The sequence below is a fragment of the Amphimedon queenslandica genome, unplaced genomic scaffold (genome assembly GCF_000090795.2).
Source record: "Amphimedon queenslandica unplaced genomic scaffold, v1.1 AMPQUscaffold_13434, whole genome shotgun sequence".
Classification (NCBI taxonomy): domain Eukaryota; kingdom Metazoa; phylum Porifera; class Demospongiae; order Haplosclerida; family Niphatidae; genus Amphimedon; species Amphimedon queenslandica.
Window position 1 is genome coordinate 166,822 of NW_003546330.1, and position 14,416 is coordinate 181,237.

At 43.0% G+C, this 14,416-nt stretch overlaps 1 protein-coding gene across 1 annotated transcript; it reads right to left on the bottom strand.

Moving 5' to 3' along the window:
- Positions 1-388: 388 nt before the first annotated feature.
- Positions 389-14,410, bottom strand: LOC100636871 (fibrocystin-L). The gene is made up of 9 exons (XM_019995773.1): positions 14,107-14,410; positions 13,888-14,051; positions 13,160-13,816; positions 12,680-12,947; positions 12,038-12,612; positions 11,147-11,852; positions 10,364-10,882; positions 10,255-10,319; positions 389-10,198 (listed from the first exon to the last, which is right to left on the bottom strand). Exons 1-9 carry the CDS (start codon positions 14,402-14,404, stop codon positions 599-601), a joined length of 12,852 nt encoding a protein of 4,283 aa, XP_019851332.1. The 5' UTR covers positions 14,405-14,410; the 3' UTR covers positions 389-598.
- Between the last annotated feature and the right edge of the window lie 6 nt (positions 14,411-14,416).

A 14,416-nucleotide genomic window follows, 5' to 3' on the forward strand; every position in this document is an offset into this window, starting at 1 on the left:
AAAATCATAAAAATCAAGAATTCTCAAAATTTTATTTTTGACGAAATTTGGCCAAAGTCCCTGTACTATAGTACAGGGACTTTGGCCTAATTTCGGAGCAACTTTAAAAATTCATAAAAAATTAAATTTTTATTGGAATCAACTCAAACTTGCTACACAACATAAGAACATGTATATGTATCAGGAAAAAAATTAAAATGAAGAATTCTCAAAATTTTATTTTTGGCAAAATCTGACAAAAATCCCTGTACTACAGTACAGGGACTTTGGCCCAATTTTGGAGCAACTTTAAAAATTCATAAAAAATTCAATTTTTATTGGAATCAACTCAAATTTGCTACACAACATAAGAACATGTATATGTATCAGGAAATATAATTTTACTCTCAGCATAGTCAATGAATGACAGTTAAAATAATTATTAAAAACCAAAAGACACAATAAATACGTAATATTAGATATAACTGTTCTACTACAAAAAAACAACAAAAATAATAATGACAAAAATAAAAATACTGATGATATTTGACAATGTTAATAAAGCAGCTGAATAAACAAAAGTAATAATTAATTAATTATTAATTAATAATTAATTAACTCAAAGGTATGTATAAACGTTTGATTCAGTCTTCTTCTCGTCGTCATGGAAACTATCTCCATCTTTAACCTTCTCATAAAGGTTCTCTCCATTAAACCCAGTGTCCTTCTCCTTCATCTCATTCTCAATGGTCGTGTATCTGGTAAGCTCCACCCCCTTCTCATCAATACTAGCATACTCCACTGGAGCGTCTTTAACTGACTCCGTTTCCATGGCAACAGCATAAGATTTCTTCTTCCCTGATCCCTCAGACACAAGATGATAAGTGTGGAAACCTCCTTCACTCTCATCAAATATCGGCTTGTTTGAATAGACTGTTGAGGAATGAGCTCCATAAATGCTTCCCTTACCACGTCCTCGGTAATATCTCTTCTTTCTTGCTTTGACCTTGTAACAGTTGTAAGCGAATATGATGATAGTTAGACAGACTATAGCAATGAGCACAGCCCCACTGACTGAGGCCGATATTATTGTGATTATCAGTTTATTGTCAGTGCTCTCCGTAGGGGGAGTGGTAGGGGGCGGGGTCACAGGGGGACCCTGAGACACTGATACCAGCTCCAACGAGTTGCCACGGAAACTGAGAGTGGTAATAGCAGGAGATTCTGGCAGTGACTCTACGAAAGAGAGGAGAGAGTTCAAATTGGAACTGGTAGCAGAGAAGGACACTATGATACTTCCTTCAGTGACAGACACATTGAATAAGTATATATCAGGATAAGAGGACATTAGCTGACTGGTGAAATGAGATATGAATGCCTCCTCATGTCCACTAATAATATCAGGATAGCTGTTATTGTAAGTGACAGTGTAACGGGCCACTTGATACTCACTGATTTCAATAGGTTCAGACTCAATGGGCTCAGGTAACTCATTAGCCGGACTGCTAGGTACTGTATAGACGGAATACCTAATCCTATAAGACCCTGGACTGGTTATATGGAACGGAGGGAAGGAAGCAGTCCCATTGACAATACGAACACTATTCATCATGTTCTGACTCTTGTCACTACCATCAATCAATACAGCTCTCATGAACCAGGCCCTACCCCTCCAACCCAGACTATCAGCAACCTCTCCGTTATGAGCATCAATCACATGAACTAGTGTGGAGCCTGGGAGGGGGAACGTGGTGTTACCAGTTCTAGGAGGTCCTCTTATTAAGGAGAGGCGTAACCCACGGGTTGCTATGGTTATAGAGGTAGATGCTGTGACAGTAAAATTAGCAGTTGCTGGATAGGTTACAGTGAATATCAGCTGATAAGTGCCGGAATGACTGAAGGTAAACCCTGAGAATAGACCCATACCATTGCCAATACTGGCAGTCCCGTTAGTTAGAAACACCCCTTCAATCCTATTGGTTATACTGGCTGTTAGTAACCATGGTAACCCAACACCAAGGGTACTAATGACGTTCCCACGTCCATCAAACATAGAGACAAGAGGTGGGTTGCTCATAGGGATACCTTCTATTCCGGTTGATGGTAGAGATATGATACGTAGTTGAGTAGGAATACTCAGCTCAATGGATGTTGTCTCATTCCTCTGCTCGTTCTCTTCCATCATTTGCTGTTCATTGAAGGTTGGGAGTGATGCTGTCCCATTGTCTCCTGGTTGAGGTCCTCCAGTTTCATTAGTGGCCCTCACTCCTCCGGTTGGGTCAGTCACCATTGGCTGTGGTTCTGTGATCTGAGCGTCCAGTACCATATAACCAATCTCTTGAGAGAGTTCACCTGTCTGTATCACCTCACCTACTTTAGTAGTGATATTGACCAGTTCATTGTAGACAGTGTCCTCTGAATCTGTTGGTGTTGTTGTTGTTGTGTTGTCATATCCAGTATCAGTACCATTGTTGTTGTTGTTGTTGTTGTTTTCTGTTGTTGTTTCATTTGATGGTGCGTCCCCAATCTCAATCTCAACTCTTGTTCGTTCCTCAGTCTGTCTCTTTCTCCTGGCCCCTCCCTCAGAAACAACGTTGACTATTCTGATCCTGTTCGGACTGATGCCCAGAAGCAACGCAAGGTTCTGTATCAGGTTAGTTTCAAAGAACTCATCCACAGTGACGGGAGGCAAGTCAATACCCAGCTGTATGACGGGTGTGGTCTCAACTCTCACTGGGGCATTTCCTCTTACGATGATGTAAAGTTTCTTCTCCGTCCTGTCGTAATAATTAGTTCCATGGGATTCGGTCAGAGACGGAATAAAGTTCTCTCCTCGACGATAGCGAAGGTTTCCATCCTGCAAGTACCCATTGGTGGGTATTATGTACTCGGAACCAACATAGACGTCAAGTCTTTGAGGATTGTTGTAAATGTAAGCAACACGCAATGATTGAGAGTCTGTGGCATGTAACAAGATAAAGTTAGTGTTCTGAGGATTAGTACTAGTGAGGCCGATAGTATAGTTGAGACCAGCTGCTACTATAGCAAAGAATGTTGATATCCTTTCTTGACACGTGTAGCCACCACACCAGCCGTGATCCTGTGGCCCGTTAATGAGGTCAATGTATCCATCAGCACCAACACCAACTGGGGAGAGACGTCTCACCTCAGTATCAGCATCAAGACTCTCAATCACTAACATGAGGTGATCAATACCGGCACAAGAGTAGCTGTTGTAGTCTGTGTTAAACTCACAGGAGGACCCTCTGTAGATACCTTTGTTTGGGTATATAACGTCAGGATCTATTCTACTGCCATTGGGTCTGCTTAACATTGCAATTGGGATACGATAGTCTCCCAGACCACGCCTCCTGTCCCCGTCCCACTCCAGCTCTGATCTAGACACTAGAGTAGAGAGTCCCTGGGTTCCAAGGAAGGACCCATCATTATCACGAATGAGTATCTTCTTGAGTCCGTCACAATCCATATCAACACAGTCTGACGGGTTAATGCTACCCAAGTTCGGGTTGTGGTTGAAGAATTTAGAAGCATTGGATCCTAGCTCATATGAGATCCTCTCAGTCCAGAGAGGATGCTGGCAATCCTCAGAGCCAGGGTGGGTCATGATGGCTGCCTCTGGTTTCTGATTGCAGTGAGTAGCAAAGTTACAGAAAGTGACATTGGTTAAACTAGTCAGACCATTAATGGCTGGGTAACTGATGATACTCCACCAGGCTGCTTTTGGGAAGTGGCCCACTCCTGATACAAAAGAAGTGAGAATGACTCCCACATGAGCACCACCACGATTCAAACCCCGGTGAGATGTACGGTGAGTAGCAATGATTGGCTCACGACTGTATTCAGTGCAATTCACAGATCCTCCATTAGGATGTAGAGTAGACATTATTTTAGTATCCTTTATAATGACGGTTTTATTACCAACGACATGAGAGCGAGAAGGAGGGGCCATTACTGCAGTGAAGGTAGCAGCATAGTTATTAACAAACAAAGAATCAGTTATTATTATTCCAGCCCTTGAGTAGGAGAAGAAGCCATAATGATAGCAGCTGTATACTTTAAAACTGTGGAAGGAGGAGCAGCCATTGATCCCACTGCTGTACCCATCTCTATAGCCCATGTGGATACCATGGAGCGTGGAGTGGGCTACGTTGTCCCTCCATTTTGGTGTAAAGTTATCAAGGAGGCAGTTCTCTCCATTAGTGTGGAATCCTGCCTTACTGCCACCAGCAGCTGAATTACCTATTAAAGAGTAATCCTCAGCGTCTACTAGATCAAAGTTAGCAGTCCATTCATCGTTGAAAGGTTCTTCAGGAGAGCGATAGGTCCCAGGGAACAAAGCCACTACTGCTAAATTATTAATAATACTGTGACCAGTGCCGGCCAGCTTTAGAGAGGGTCCAACTGATCTGTGAATGACGTTATCATGAATGAACATGTTATCAGTACCAAATACCCCGATACCAGTACTGTAGCCATTGTGGAATGAACAGGATCTGATGTATGAGCTGTTACCAATGATGGTTCCAGTGTTTAGGAATGAGACTGAGAAACGAGGATCAAAATTCTCCACAAATCCTTCCTGACCACACCCATTAAACTCCACCCCTGACAACCTAGCCAGTCCGGTGTGAACTCCACTGGAAGTGTTGTAGTAGGTACTGACCAGTATCCTGCAACCATAGGACTGGGTCTTTGATAGGTCGGTGGTGGCGTTAGGGTGAGTACCAAGAATCTTAATGTTACGTGTTAGGAGACCCACTTCAGCATTGATGTTAACTTTACAACACTCAGTGTTATGTTCTCCTCCAAGGTGAGTGAACCCTAATGGCTGGGTCAGTGTCAACGTGAGTCCATTGTTACTGACACTAGCAATAACACGTTCCTCTGTTTCACCTATCTCATAGTAAGAAGCTGCTATCACTATTTCATCTCCAGGGTTCCAATCAACAGGCTCCAGTAACTGGATTGTACTGGTACCTGGTCCTGCTGTCTCAGCTAATCCTGTCCAGCTACGTGAGGTCTCTTTGCCATGTAACAATAACTGACCAAACACTCCTAGCCCTTTAGCACCTAAGACAGGACCAAGGTTAGGTAGTCTGTATTCAGGAGATGAAAGTGATCCATTCAGTATTATCATCAACTGGTGTTGGAACGGAGTCTCATTGCGACCAGCGACTAGTACTCCTCCTCCATCAATGAGGATCCTGTTAGCCTCAAGAACATGGTCCCTATCATCGAGGAACTCTAACCCACCACATACTGTCAGTGTGTTCAATACTGGGAGAGGAACATCCACCAGTACGTAAAGATCACAGCCGATATACACATCAGTGTTATTGGAAGGGAGGGACCCATCAGGCCATATAGAGACATTGGACCACATCTGAGTGACACTGGGACGACCAGGGGGACGTGGGGTGACTGGTTCAGGAGGAGGAGGAGGGATACAGTTCTCATAGAAGCACTGATAGGAGGAGAATACTACTGACACATCAACAGGACATGACGGGTTAGTACCGTTGACATAGTAAGTGACAGTAGTCTCATTCACATCACTGTACCAATCACCTATGGAGGACACACCCCCAGCTGGTAGGGAATCACTGGAATTACTTTCAACACCATTTAGTGTGATACCGTTGACAACGTCTTTGAAATCATGTCTGATCCACAAATACTCAGATGAGTTGATACCGGAATAAAGTGCATTGTAACTGATGTTGACAAACCTTTCTCCACCAGGCCAGTCCAACTGGTGGACTCTTCTGGTCGGTAACAAAGCCATGTAGCCTGCACCATGAATCAACCTCTTGAGGACAAAAGGTACAACAGTGGATCCATGCTCGTTGCTTATCATCAGGTCTCTGTACATGAGGGAGGAGGGGACTGGGGTAATCATGGCAAACCTAACAAACTCCAGCCCTGGGTCACAGACTGATCCATTCACACCACCACTAGATGACGAGTCGTCATGACGACAGAGAGTGGGGGGCAACAGACCAGAGGTTGGTATTAAGGCACCTCCTGCTTGACCCGTCAGTGACCCATCCATATCTCGGAACACATTCTCATTCTCCCATTGCCAGAATACCTTATTAGGACTGTTAGTGAACGTCAGTTTCTCAAACCTTGCTTCAAACCCACCCTGTAACATACCCCTACAGTGAGAGCAAGCTCTTAAAGCATAGCAACCATCTTCATCAAAGTTGACAAGAGTCACGTTGGACACTGTAAAGAAATAAGTATGAGGTGTTTTAACACCCGAGGCAGTGCAGACTGGGGGACCTCCCCTCAGCCTAGCATCATCAACCTCTCGGAGGCCAGAGTGGGCAATAATTAGAATATTCTCAATAAGGGCTCCACTCTTACCCCAGCCAGCTTTAACAAGGGTATACTCTACACCAGCAACAGTATTGTCAAGAAGAACACTGTTTTTTAGCTGGACTGCTCCTACTTCAGAGAACTCAATCCCACGATCATTACGCCAGGCAAGGAGTGAGTCAAAGACAGCTGGTGTAACGGTATCACAGGTGTCTTGGTTAACTGGATAGTACTCTTGAAATATCCATATACCATACCAGCCGAAGGAATGAGCTGAGTTATTGAAGAACTCACCCATTGGGTCGTTGACTGGTCTAACTGCAGTGGTGAAGGATGGGCCCGTGGGGTGGGTCGGTGGGCGGTACCAGTAACCAAAGTGTGTCCCACCTGCAGCCGCGTTGTGTCTAAAGGTGTTGTTTGGGTTCACTGACCAGAAGGTAGCGGGTGTGATATCAACGTTTAGCAGTGAGCTTGAGGCCCTTACAAACACTCCAAGGTTATACTGTATTACATTACCAATCTCAATACCATCCTCTAAGAAATAAGCATGTCCTTTTATATTGAAGGCAACGTTCCTCTCCACTAGTAGATTATCCACAGCATGTATTGTCACTGCTCTGTTGAAGGTATGGTGAATACTGCAGCCTCTAACATAAGAGTCACTCACGTCACCGTTGAGATGAAAATGGATCGGGTAGCGCCCGAGACGGAAGGCCTGACCAGCATGAGTGACCTCAATAAACTCAATACGTCCTCTTATCCTGTCGTTGGGTCCTTTGTGTAACATTATCTGAGACCCAAACTCATCTCCAATAACTTCAGCTCCAAACCTACCACCAAAGCAGGTCTGTACATCAAACTGTCCTGGTTTGAACTCCTGAGGACAATCAGCAAACTGTATGTTCCATTCGTCATTTCTGTTTCCTCTTACGACGACATTCCTAGTGAGGTAGCCTACCTCCCCAGCAGTTTCAATGGTCTGTCCATGAATGGTCTGTATCAGTGACACGTGAGTGTAACTCACTGGAGGTGTTACATGAATTGTGTATCCATCATTTGTTATATTAGTGATCGTCAGTTCTTCATTCTCTCTTTGACTGTAGCTGGTAGATGCTAGTACTATTTTCCCGCCAATGCTCCAGTCCGATACATTGTGTTTGACGGTCAGTTCAGTGCCACCAGGTCTCACGGTGGCATTAAGACGAGTCCAAGTGTCCCTTATCGGTAGACCGTGGAGGTCCAGGGTACCGTTACGGACGGCAAGGGTCTTAGCACCGTACAATGGTATCTCAGGTGATAGTCTGTGGCCGTACATCACAATCTGTGCCTTGTGCTTGTATGGTGTTGTCTCTGTCCCAATCTGTAACAGCCCCCCTCCAGTTATTAGTATATTCTCTGAGTGAAGCTCAACGCCATCTTCCTCATCATCAAAGATTAGCTCTCCTCCTTGTATCAGTAATATCTTTAGTATCGGGGTCTTTATATCAAGGACCAGGGTCTGTCCATATGAGACTATCACAAAGTCTCCTTCAACTGGGAGAGAGGTCCCACCCCACGTGTACACAGAGCTCCACAGGTCCACGTATTGGAAGGTGACATTAGATATAGCGAATCCTTTTCCATCAACAAAGACCATTATAGTAGCAGTGACTGACACACCAGCAGGACCAGTCTCACAGACAATAGAAGTACTGGTATTTTCTCTGACTGTACACACAGTCCCTGCTATAGTGACGTTAACAGTAGAAGTGAACCCAGTCCCTCCTATCAATAGTAGGGACCCTCCAGCAGTACCTCCTCTTGTACGATTGACACTGTGAACAGTAGGAGTGAGGTCCCTGTTGAAGTTATAAGCATCAGTTAGTGTAATGGTGTTTGATAGACTAGTGATGATCACATCACAGTCAGTGCTGGTTATACTCTCATTGGTGAGTGTATCAGTGAATGATGGAACTATACATGATAGACTAGTCAGTGATGGTCTCTGAGAGCTCTGTCTGCACACTCTACCACATATACTGATGTTAATGGCCACAGGGTTGAACCCAATACCACTCAATGTTACTGTATTCAGACCAGCAAAGCTACCATTGCTAGGACTGACCCCAGACACTATCAGGGTATAGGTAAACACAAGATCACCAGTAGCCCGTCCTTTACCGTCAATCCTCACATCAATCGGATACCGGCCGACAAAGTTAGTACCCAGTGAACACTGTATGGTAGTGCCATTGGCACTGGTGACATTACAGACTGACTGACCTATACTAACACTAGTGTCCCCGATATTAGTAGAGAACCCGTCACCACTGATAACAATGAGATCACCTCTTTGACCACTAGTAGGACTCACACTGGTTATTGTGGGTGTGGCCTCAATATCATATTCAAATATCAATGGATTGAACACCTCTCTGCGTGGGCGTCTGTGAAAGGCTGGGGTTGCCACGGTAACGTCAACAGTGTGATTTCCCTCACCATTAAGATCAGGAGTGACACAGGTGATTGAAGAATAGCTGCTGGATCTGATGAGACAAGGCTGGCCACTGATATTGACTGAGTTATTGTTCATGAGTGAACTAAACCCAATACCTGATAACGTGAGTTGAGTACCACCTCTGGTACTACCTCTAACTGGAGATATGGAGTCCACTCTCAACTGACTAGTGATCAGGCTGTCTTCCACATCATCAAACAGTGCATAGCCATACCCTGGAGTAAGGACTGTTAGTCTATAGTCTCCAGCTTGTATCGGTGATACAGTACAGGTTATGTTGACTGATTCATCATCAGTACCAGTCATCGATACACCTCCACATTCAGTATAGCCCACCCATACCAGCGACTGCCCTGACAGTAGTGACCCCGTTATCAGTAGAGTCGTATTATGAGCACCTCCTATTGTGCCCGGAGACACATACTCAACCACTGGGGTATTATCAGGCTCGTAGTCATAGTAACAGTCTCCACCCACTGCCGTTACACAAAGAAGGGTCTCTTGAGAGGAGTAGGTGACGTTTACAAGGTGGGAGGAGTTAAAGGCGGAGTCAGAGGATGGTACAATACACTGTATGCTAGTGTAGTTCACTGATAGCATGTCGCATTGTTTGTCAGCAATAAGAACAGTTAGATCATCAGTCTCAGCAAATGAATGACCAGTTATTGTGAGTACGTTACCACCCAGTACAGAGCCCTTTGATGGGGATAACCCTGTCACTATTGGTTTAATTACAACTCCCTCTGGTCCCAGTAACAAGGCATGCCCCTTGTTATCAATGAGTAGAGAGAGAGGCAGGAGAGTGTAAGGGGCTGGTTGACAGGATGAGTCCAGTCTACAAGTTATTGTAGTCTCGTTGTAGACATCTTGTACAAGACAGGGACAGTCACTAAAGGTGATACTAGCCTTACTGCTGTTAGCAGTAAAACCAGTCCCTTCGACAGTAATGACTGATCCTATACTGATGTACTGAGGGTTTACCTCAGTGACTAATGGAGTGTCACAGGTGCTGTAGAGGTATGTAGGGACCTCTGAATTATTGTGGACTGAGCTACAAGAATAACAGTTAGACTCTGATTCTTCTCCTTCCATTTTGAAATCAGCTTCAATAGCACGATCATAGTTAACACTGATTTGAGACGGTATATCTGATATTGATCTAACGATGACAGTTCCACTCATATAACAGTTGAGGCAAGCATCATTAACATCAGTGGTATAGTAGTAAGTACCAGGAGCAGTGAAGGTATTGGTGTAATTACCAGTGACACTGGAGGCTGAACGGAACCCGCCCGGTACATGAGAACTGGACATGAGGCTAGAGGTCTGGTGTACTTCAAAATATTGAGGAATGACAAATCTGGAACCATCCCATTGCCACTAGAAATATAAATAATAAAATAATAAATATGTAGAGTGGGTAGTGCTATACTTACAGTAATGCTGTCTCCCTGGAGTATTTCAATGGTTGATGGGGACCAAGCAAAATATAAACCACGAACTAAATAAATAAATAAATAAACACAACACAATGATTACACTAACCAGGGTCAGTTCCATTGTTGCTGATGGTATGGCTGGTTCCAGTGACTGGAGGTAAGGTACATTTAATTTCATTATAATTCATTGAATGAATGACACAATCAGTGTCCGACCCACTCATGTGGACACCGAGACCCGACACAAACCCACTCCCTTTAACTGTTAACTGATTACCACCGACCAGCGACCCACTGCACGGGGTGACACTGGTTACAAGGAACTGGTACGTGAAGTTAAGAGTACCAGTGACCACAGGACCGACTGGAATATCGTTAGTCATTAATTGTGTTAGCGTTAAGGATCCTTGAGTTAAGATATCAGGTTGATCAATTATTGATTGCGTTAGTGCTATACCGAATGATGTATTACCCTCAACAGTAACGATATGTTGACCAGGAGATGATCTTGATGTGATACAAGTGATACTTGATACTGATACTGATACAATGTCACAGATTGATCCACCAATAAACACTGAAGTGGTGTTTGATAGACGCTGACCAGTAATAGTGACAGTAGTACCTATCAATAATAATAATAATAATAATAATAATAATTTAATGTAGTCATTAGTATTAATTAAATTGGAGAAATCTCTTGGAGACTTTTTCTGGAATTCTATGTACTATAGTACAGGGACTTTGGCCTAATTTTGGAGCAACTTAAAAAATTTGTGAAAAATCCAATTTTGATTGGAATCAGTTCAAACTTCTACACAACATAAGAACATGTATATGTATTGAATCAATTACACACAAAGTCTATTGAGCTACAGTATATCCTTACCTCCAATGGAAGGACCCATTGATGGAGTGATGGCACTAATGACAGACACATCATCAGTACTATACTCATACTCATCAGCAAGTACTGCAGTGACTCCATTGACACTGGCTGATACATTCACTGTAGCTGGTACATGTTGCTGGACAATACAACTCAATTGAGTTAGGTTAGAGCTAGCAACAAGACAGGGATAGTCACCAAATAACACATACACATCAGGGAAGGAGGAACCAAGACAAGGCCAACAGTCTTTGCAATAACATGAAGCTGCTCCAGCAGGTATCACTGGTAATCCAGTACCAGATAACGTGACTGTATTACCACCACTGATACTGCCATAGTTAGGATAGGCTGAGTGCAGTATCAGTGAATAAGTGAAGGTTATATTGTCATCAATGTCAGCATAACCCATACCATCAATATGAACACTAATGGGACTGATACCGGCCACACTGGGACCAGGAATACACCTGATCAGACCAGAATCAAGACTTTGAACCATGCAAGGACTGTCGCCTATGGTAACCGTTACCTTGGCAACATCATCGCCAAAGTTATAACCATAAATGTTGATAGTGGACCCGTCCTGCCCTCCTGAGACTGGGGAGACACCAGTGACAAGAGGAGTGCTGTTAGTTGAAGTGAAAGTGAAAGAACAGTTAGTTGATCTACAGGAAGCAGGGATGCCATTGACAGATACCTCAACCTATTGAGAGGAAAGAATTAAATATAAATAAAGTACTTCTTTATAAAAGAGGCAACTTGCAACTAAGAACTGGTACTCAGAATAGAGCAGGTTTTTATTATTGGCAGCAAATAAGTTGCATAAAGATCATAATGCTGCTATAGCACCAAGTTACTTCATGTATAAAGGAATTAACTATATAGTACCTGTGGATTGAGTTCAGGTAGTCTCAGCATGTCTCCTCTTAGTGGTCTCATCCAGACACCACCATCAACACTCCACTCTACAGACACTTGAGCCACAACTCCCTCCAGTCTACTGCCATCAGTCACCATCAGAGGATGGTCTCCTGGTCTACTGGTCCATCTCACTGTCCATGAATATCCTGAACATACTCCAGTCCTGGATACAGTGAATCCTCCTTCATCAGGTAGACCAGACTCTAATACTGCCTCCATTTCTCCTCCAGTTAGTGTTGCTGATATGTTATAAACAGTTCTTCCTTCAAATGAGAGGTCAAATGATCCCCCCACTGGTGGAGAACCAGCTAATAGTCTTGATACTTTAGCAGTGTAGCTAGGAGAAGTACTGATCAATGGCATACCATATCCACAGTGGTGTGCTGTGTATTCTACAGTGAATTGTCTGTATGGTATGAGACAGGTTAGTGGGTCAGTGTAGTCAGTACAGTATAGAGTGGAGGGAACTGGATCTATTGATGTTGTTTCTACAGAACTAATGAATATTCCATTGGGCCTTACTGCTGGTACTGTCTGTTGAACTGTATTAGTAGAGAGAGAGAGAGAGAGCAGAAAGATCATTAATGTAATACAAATAGTTTCTCATACCAGAAGTTTTTGCTGTTGTAATGCTAAACTCATCAATCCAGAAGTCAGGATAGGTCCCACTATTGAACCTCACATGAGTCAGATTATAAAGACCACTAGGTGAGCCGAACCTCTCATGAATGACTGGGTATACATCAACACACATGTAGTTCCATCTGCTCAGGTCCTCAGAGAGTGTGACTGGGAAGTTAAAGGTTTGAAAGGAGGTAGTCCTGACAGTGAGTCTTAGTCTTGAGTTAGGCAATGGACCATAATGAGCAAAACAAACCTACATTGTAAATAATAACAACAACATTGTAAATAATAACAACAACATTGTAAATAATAACAACAACATTGTAAATAATAACAACAACATTGTAAATAATAACAACAACATTGTAAATAATAATAATGTATAATATTATGAAATAAATACATAATTTTATTATGAAAAAAACCTAATAAATAATAAATTAATAATAATACACGTGGACTTACATATCTCAGTCCAAAAGGTGATATGGTGGCTGGTTCATTAACAGTGTTGGTCCTCTCATCTCTGGATCTGTCATACCTCCAGAGTACTGAAGGGTTCTTAATACTGTACCGCCCACAGTAAGGCTCTACGCTGGAGTCCAGAGTACCATAATAACTGTAACGGTATATAGAGACGTCATAAGAGTCTTTGAAATGAATCACCCCTGGGCTGGAAATACTGCACTTTGTGGAGAAGAGATCAGTGATACTATTAGATATCATTGAGCTAGTTGAATTAACAGAGAGAGCTTGAGTGGATCTAGTACCAAAGGAGAGACTGAAGTGCTCTGGTAGTTGAAGACCTTGTTCTGTATCGCTAGTAGAATTGACATTAGATGATACTTCAATTGGTCCTGGTACTACTGGCTGAGTGGAGTGGAATATAACGAATAATTCTAAAATATCATCTGCTGATCGATTACTGATAACACTGACACTGCCGATATTTTGAATTGATTCAAGTGAATTCAACGCATTATTGATCACTGTGTCATTATCAGCTGATGATAGAGGAGGTGTGGTTTGGCCGTCAAATGTTAGATTGAAACTGATTGGTTGATCAGGATCCAAATCAATAATGAGAGACTGTATTCTGGGAGCCGCCATTAGACTCAACATCTAATACAAGATACTCATTAAACTTTAGCTCCACCCCTTACATTAGCCCTGCCCCCTGCCCCACCCCTTACTTGTGTCTCATGTACTACAGTGGATGTTGTTCTTATAACTTGTTCTTCATAGTCAATATCAGCAACATCTTCAGTCCAGGACAGGTTGTGTATCTTAGCCCCAATACCAAACCTCCATGGACCATACCCTTGTAGCTGGACACCCTCCATATAATAAGCCTCACCTGTACAAAGACAATACATGTACATGTACAATCAGTAATGGCTCAGTACACATACCAGCTCTGAGGTAGATTGGTTTGGATATTTGAGTATCAATTTGATTCCAGCTGGTAGTATGGCCCAGTATATAAGCCACCAGTTCCTTGTGATCTCTTGATGCATTAGGACTGAGATACAGGCGAGCTCCATCATCAGAATTAACATTTAAAGTATAATAGCTGTCAATGGGGGGGACAAAGAACCCTGTGTATCGCTGGTTGATAAGATACAATTCACCAAACTCAGGTGTGTAAGTATAACTGTCACGATAGAGTCTCTCTTGAATGGACCAATCTATCAGTGTAAGGATAGCCATAGGGTCTAGCCT

Coding starts and splice junctions, on each gene's coding strand:
- LOC100636871 (XM_019995773.1), bottom strand. CDS start 14,404: ATGGCTATCCTTACACTGATAGATTGGTCCATTCAAGAGAGACTCTAT. Junction 14,052..14,106: donor ACCAATCTACCTCAGAGCTG/GTATGTGTACTG, acceptor GTCTTTGTACAG/GTGAGGCTTATTATATGGAG. Junction 10,199..10,254: donor TCCAGGGAGACAGCATTACT/GTAAGTATAGCA, acceptor TTATATTTCTAG/TGGCAATGGGATGGTTCCAG.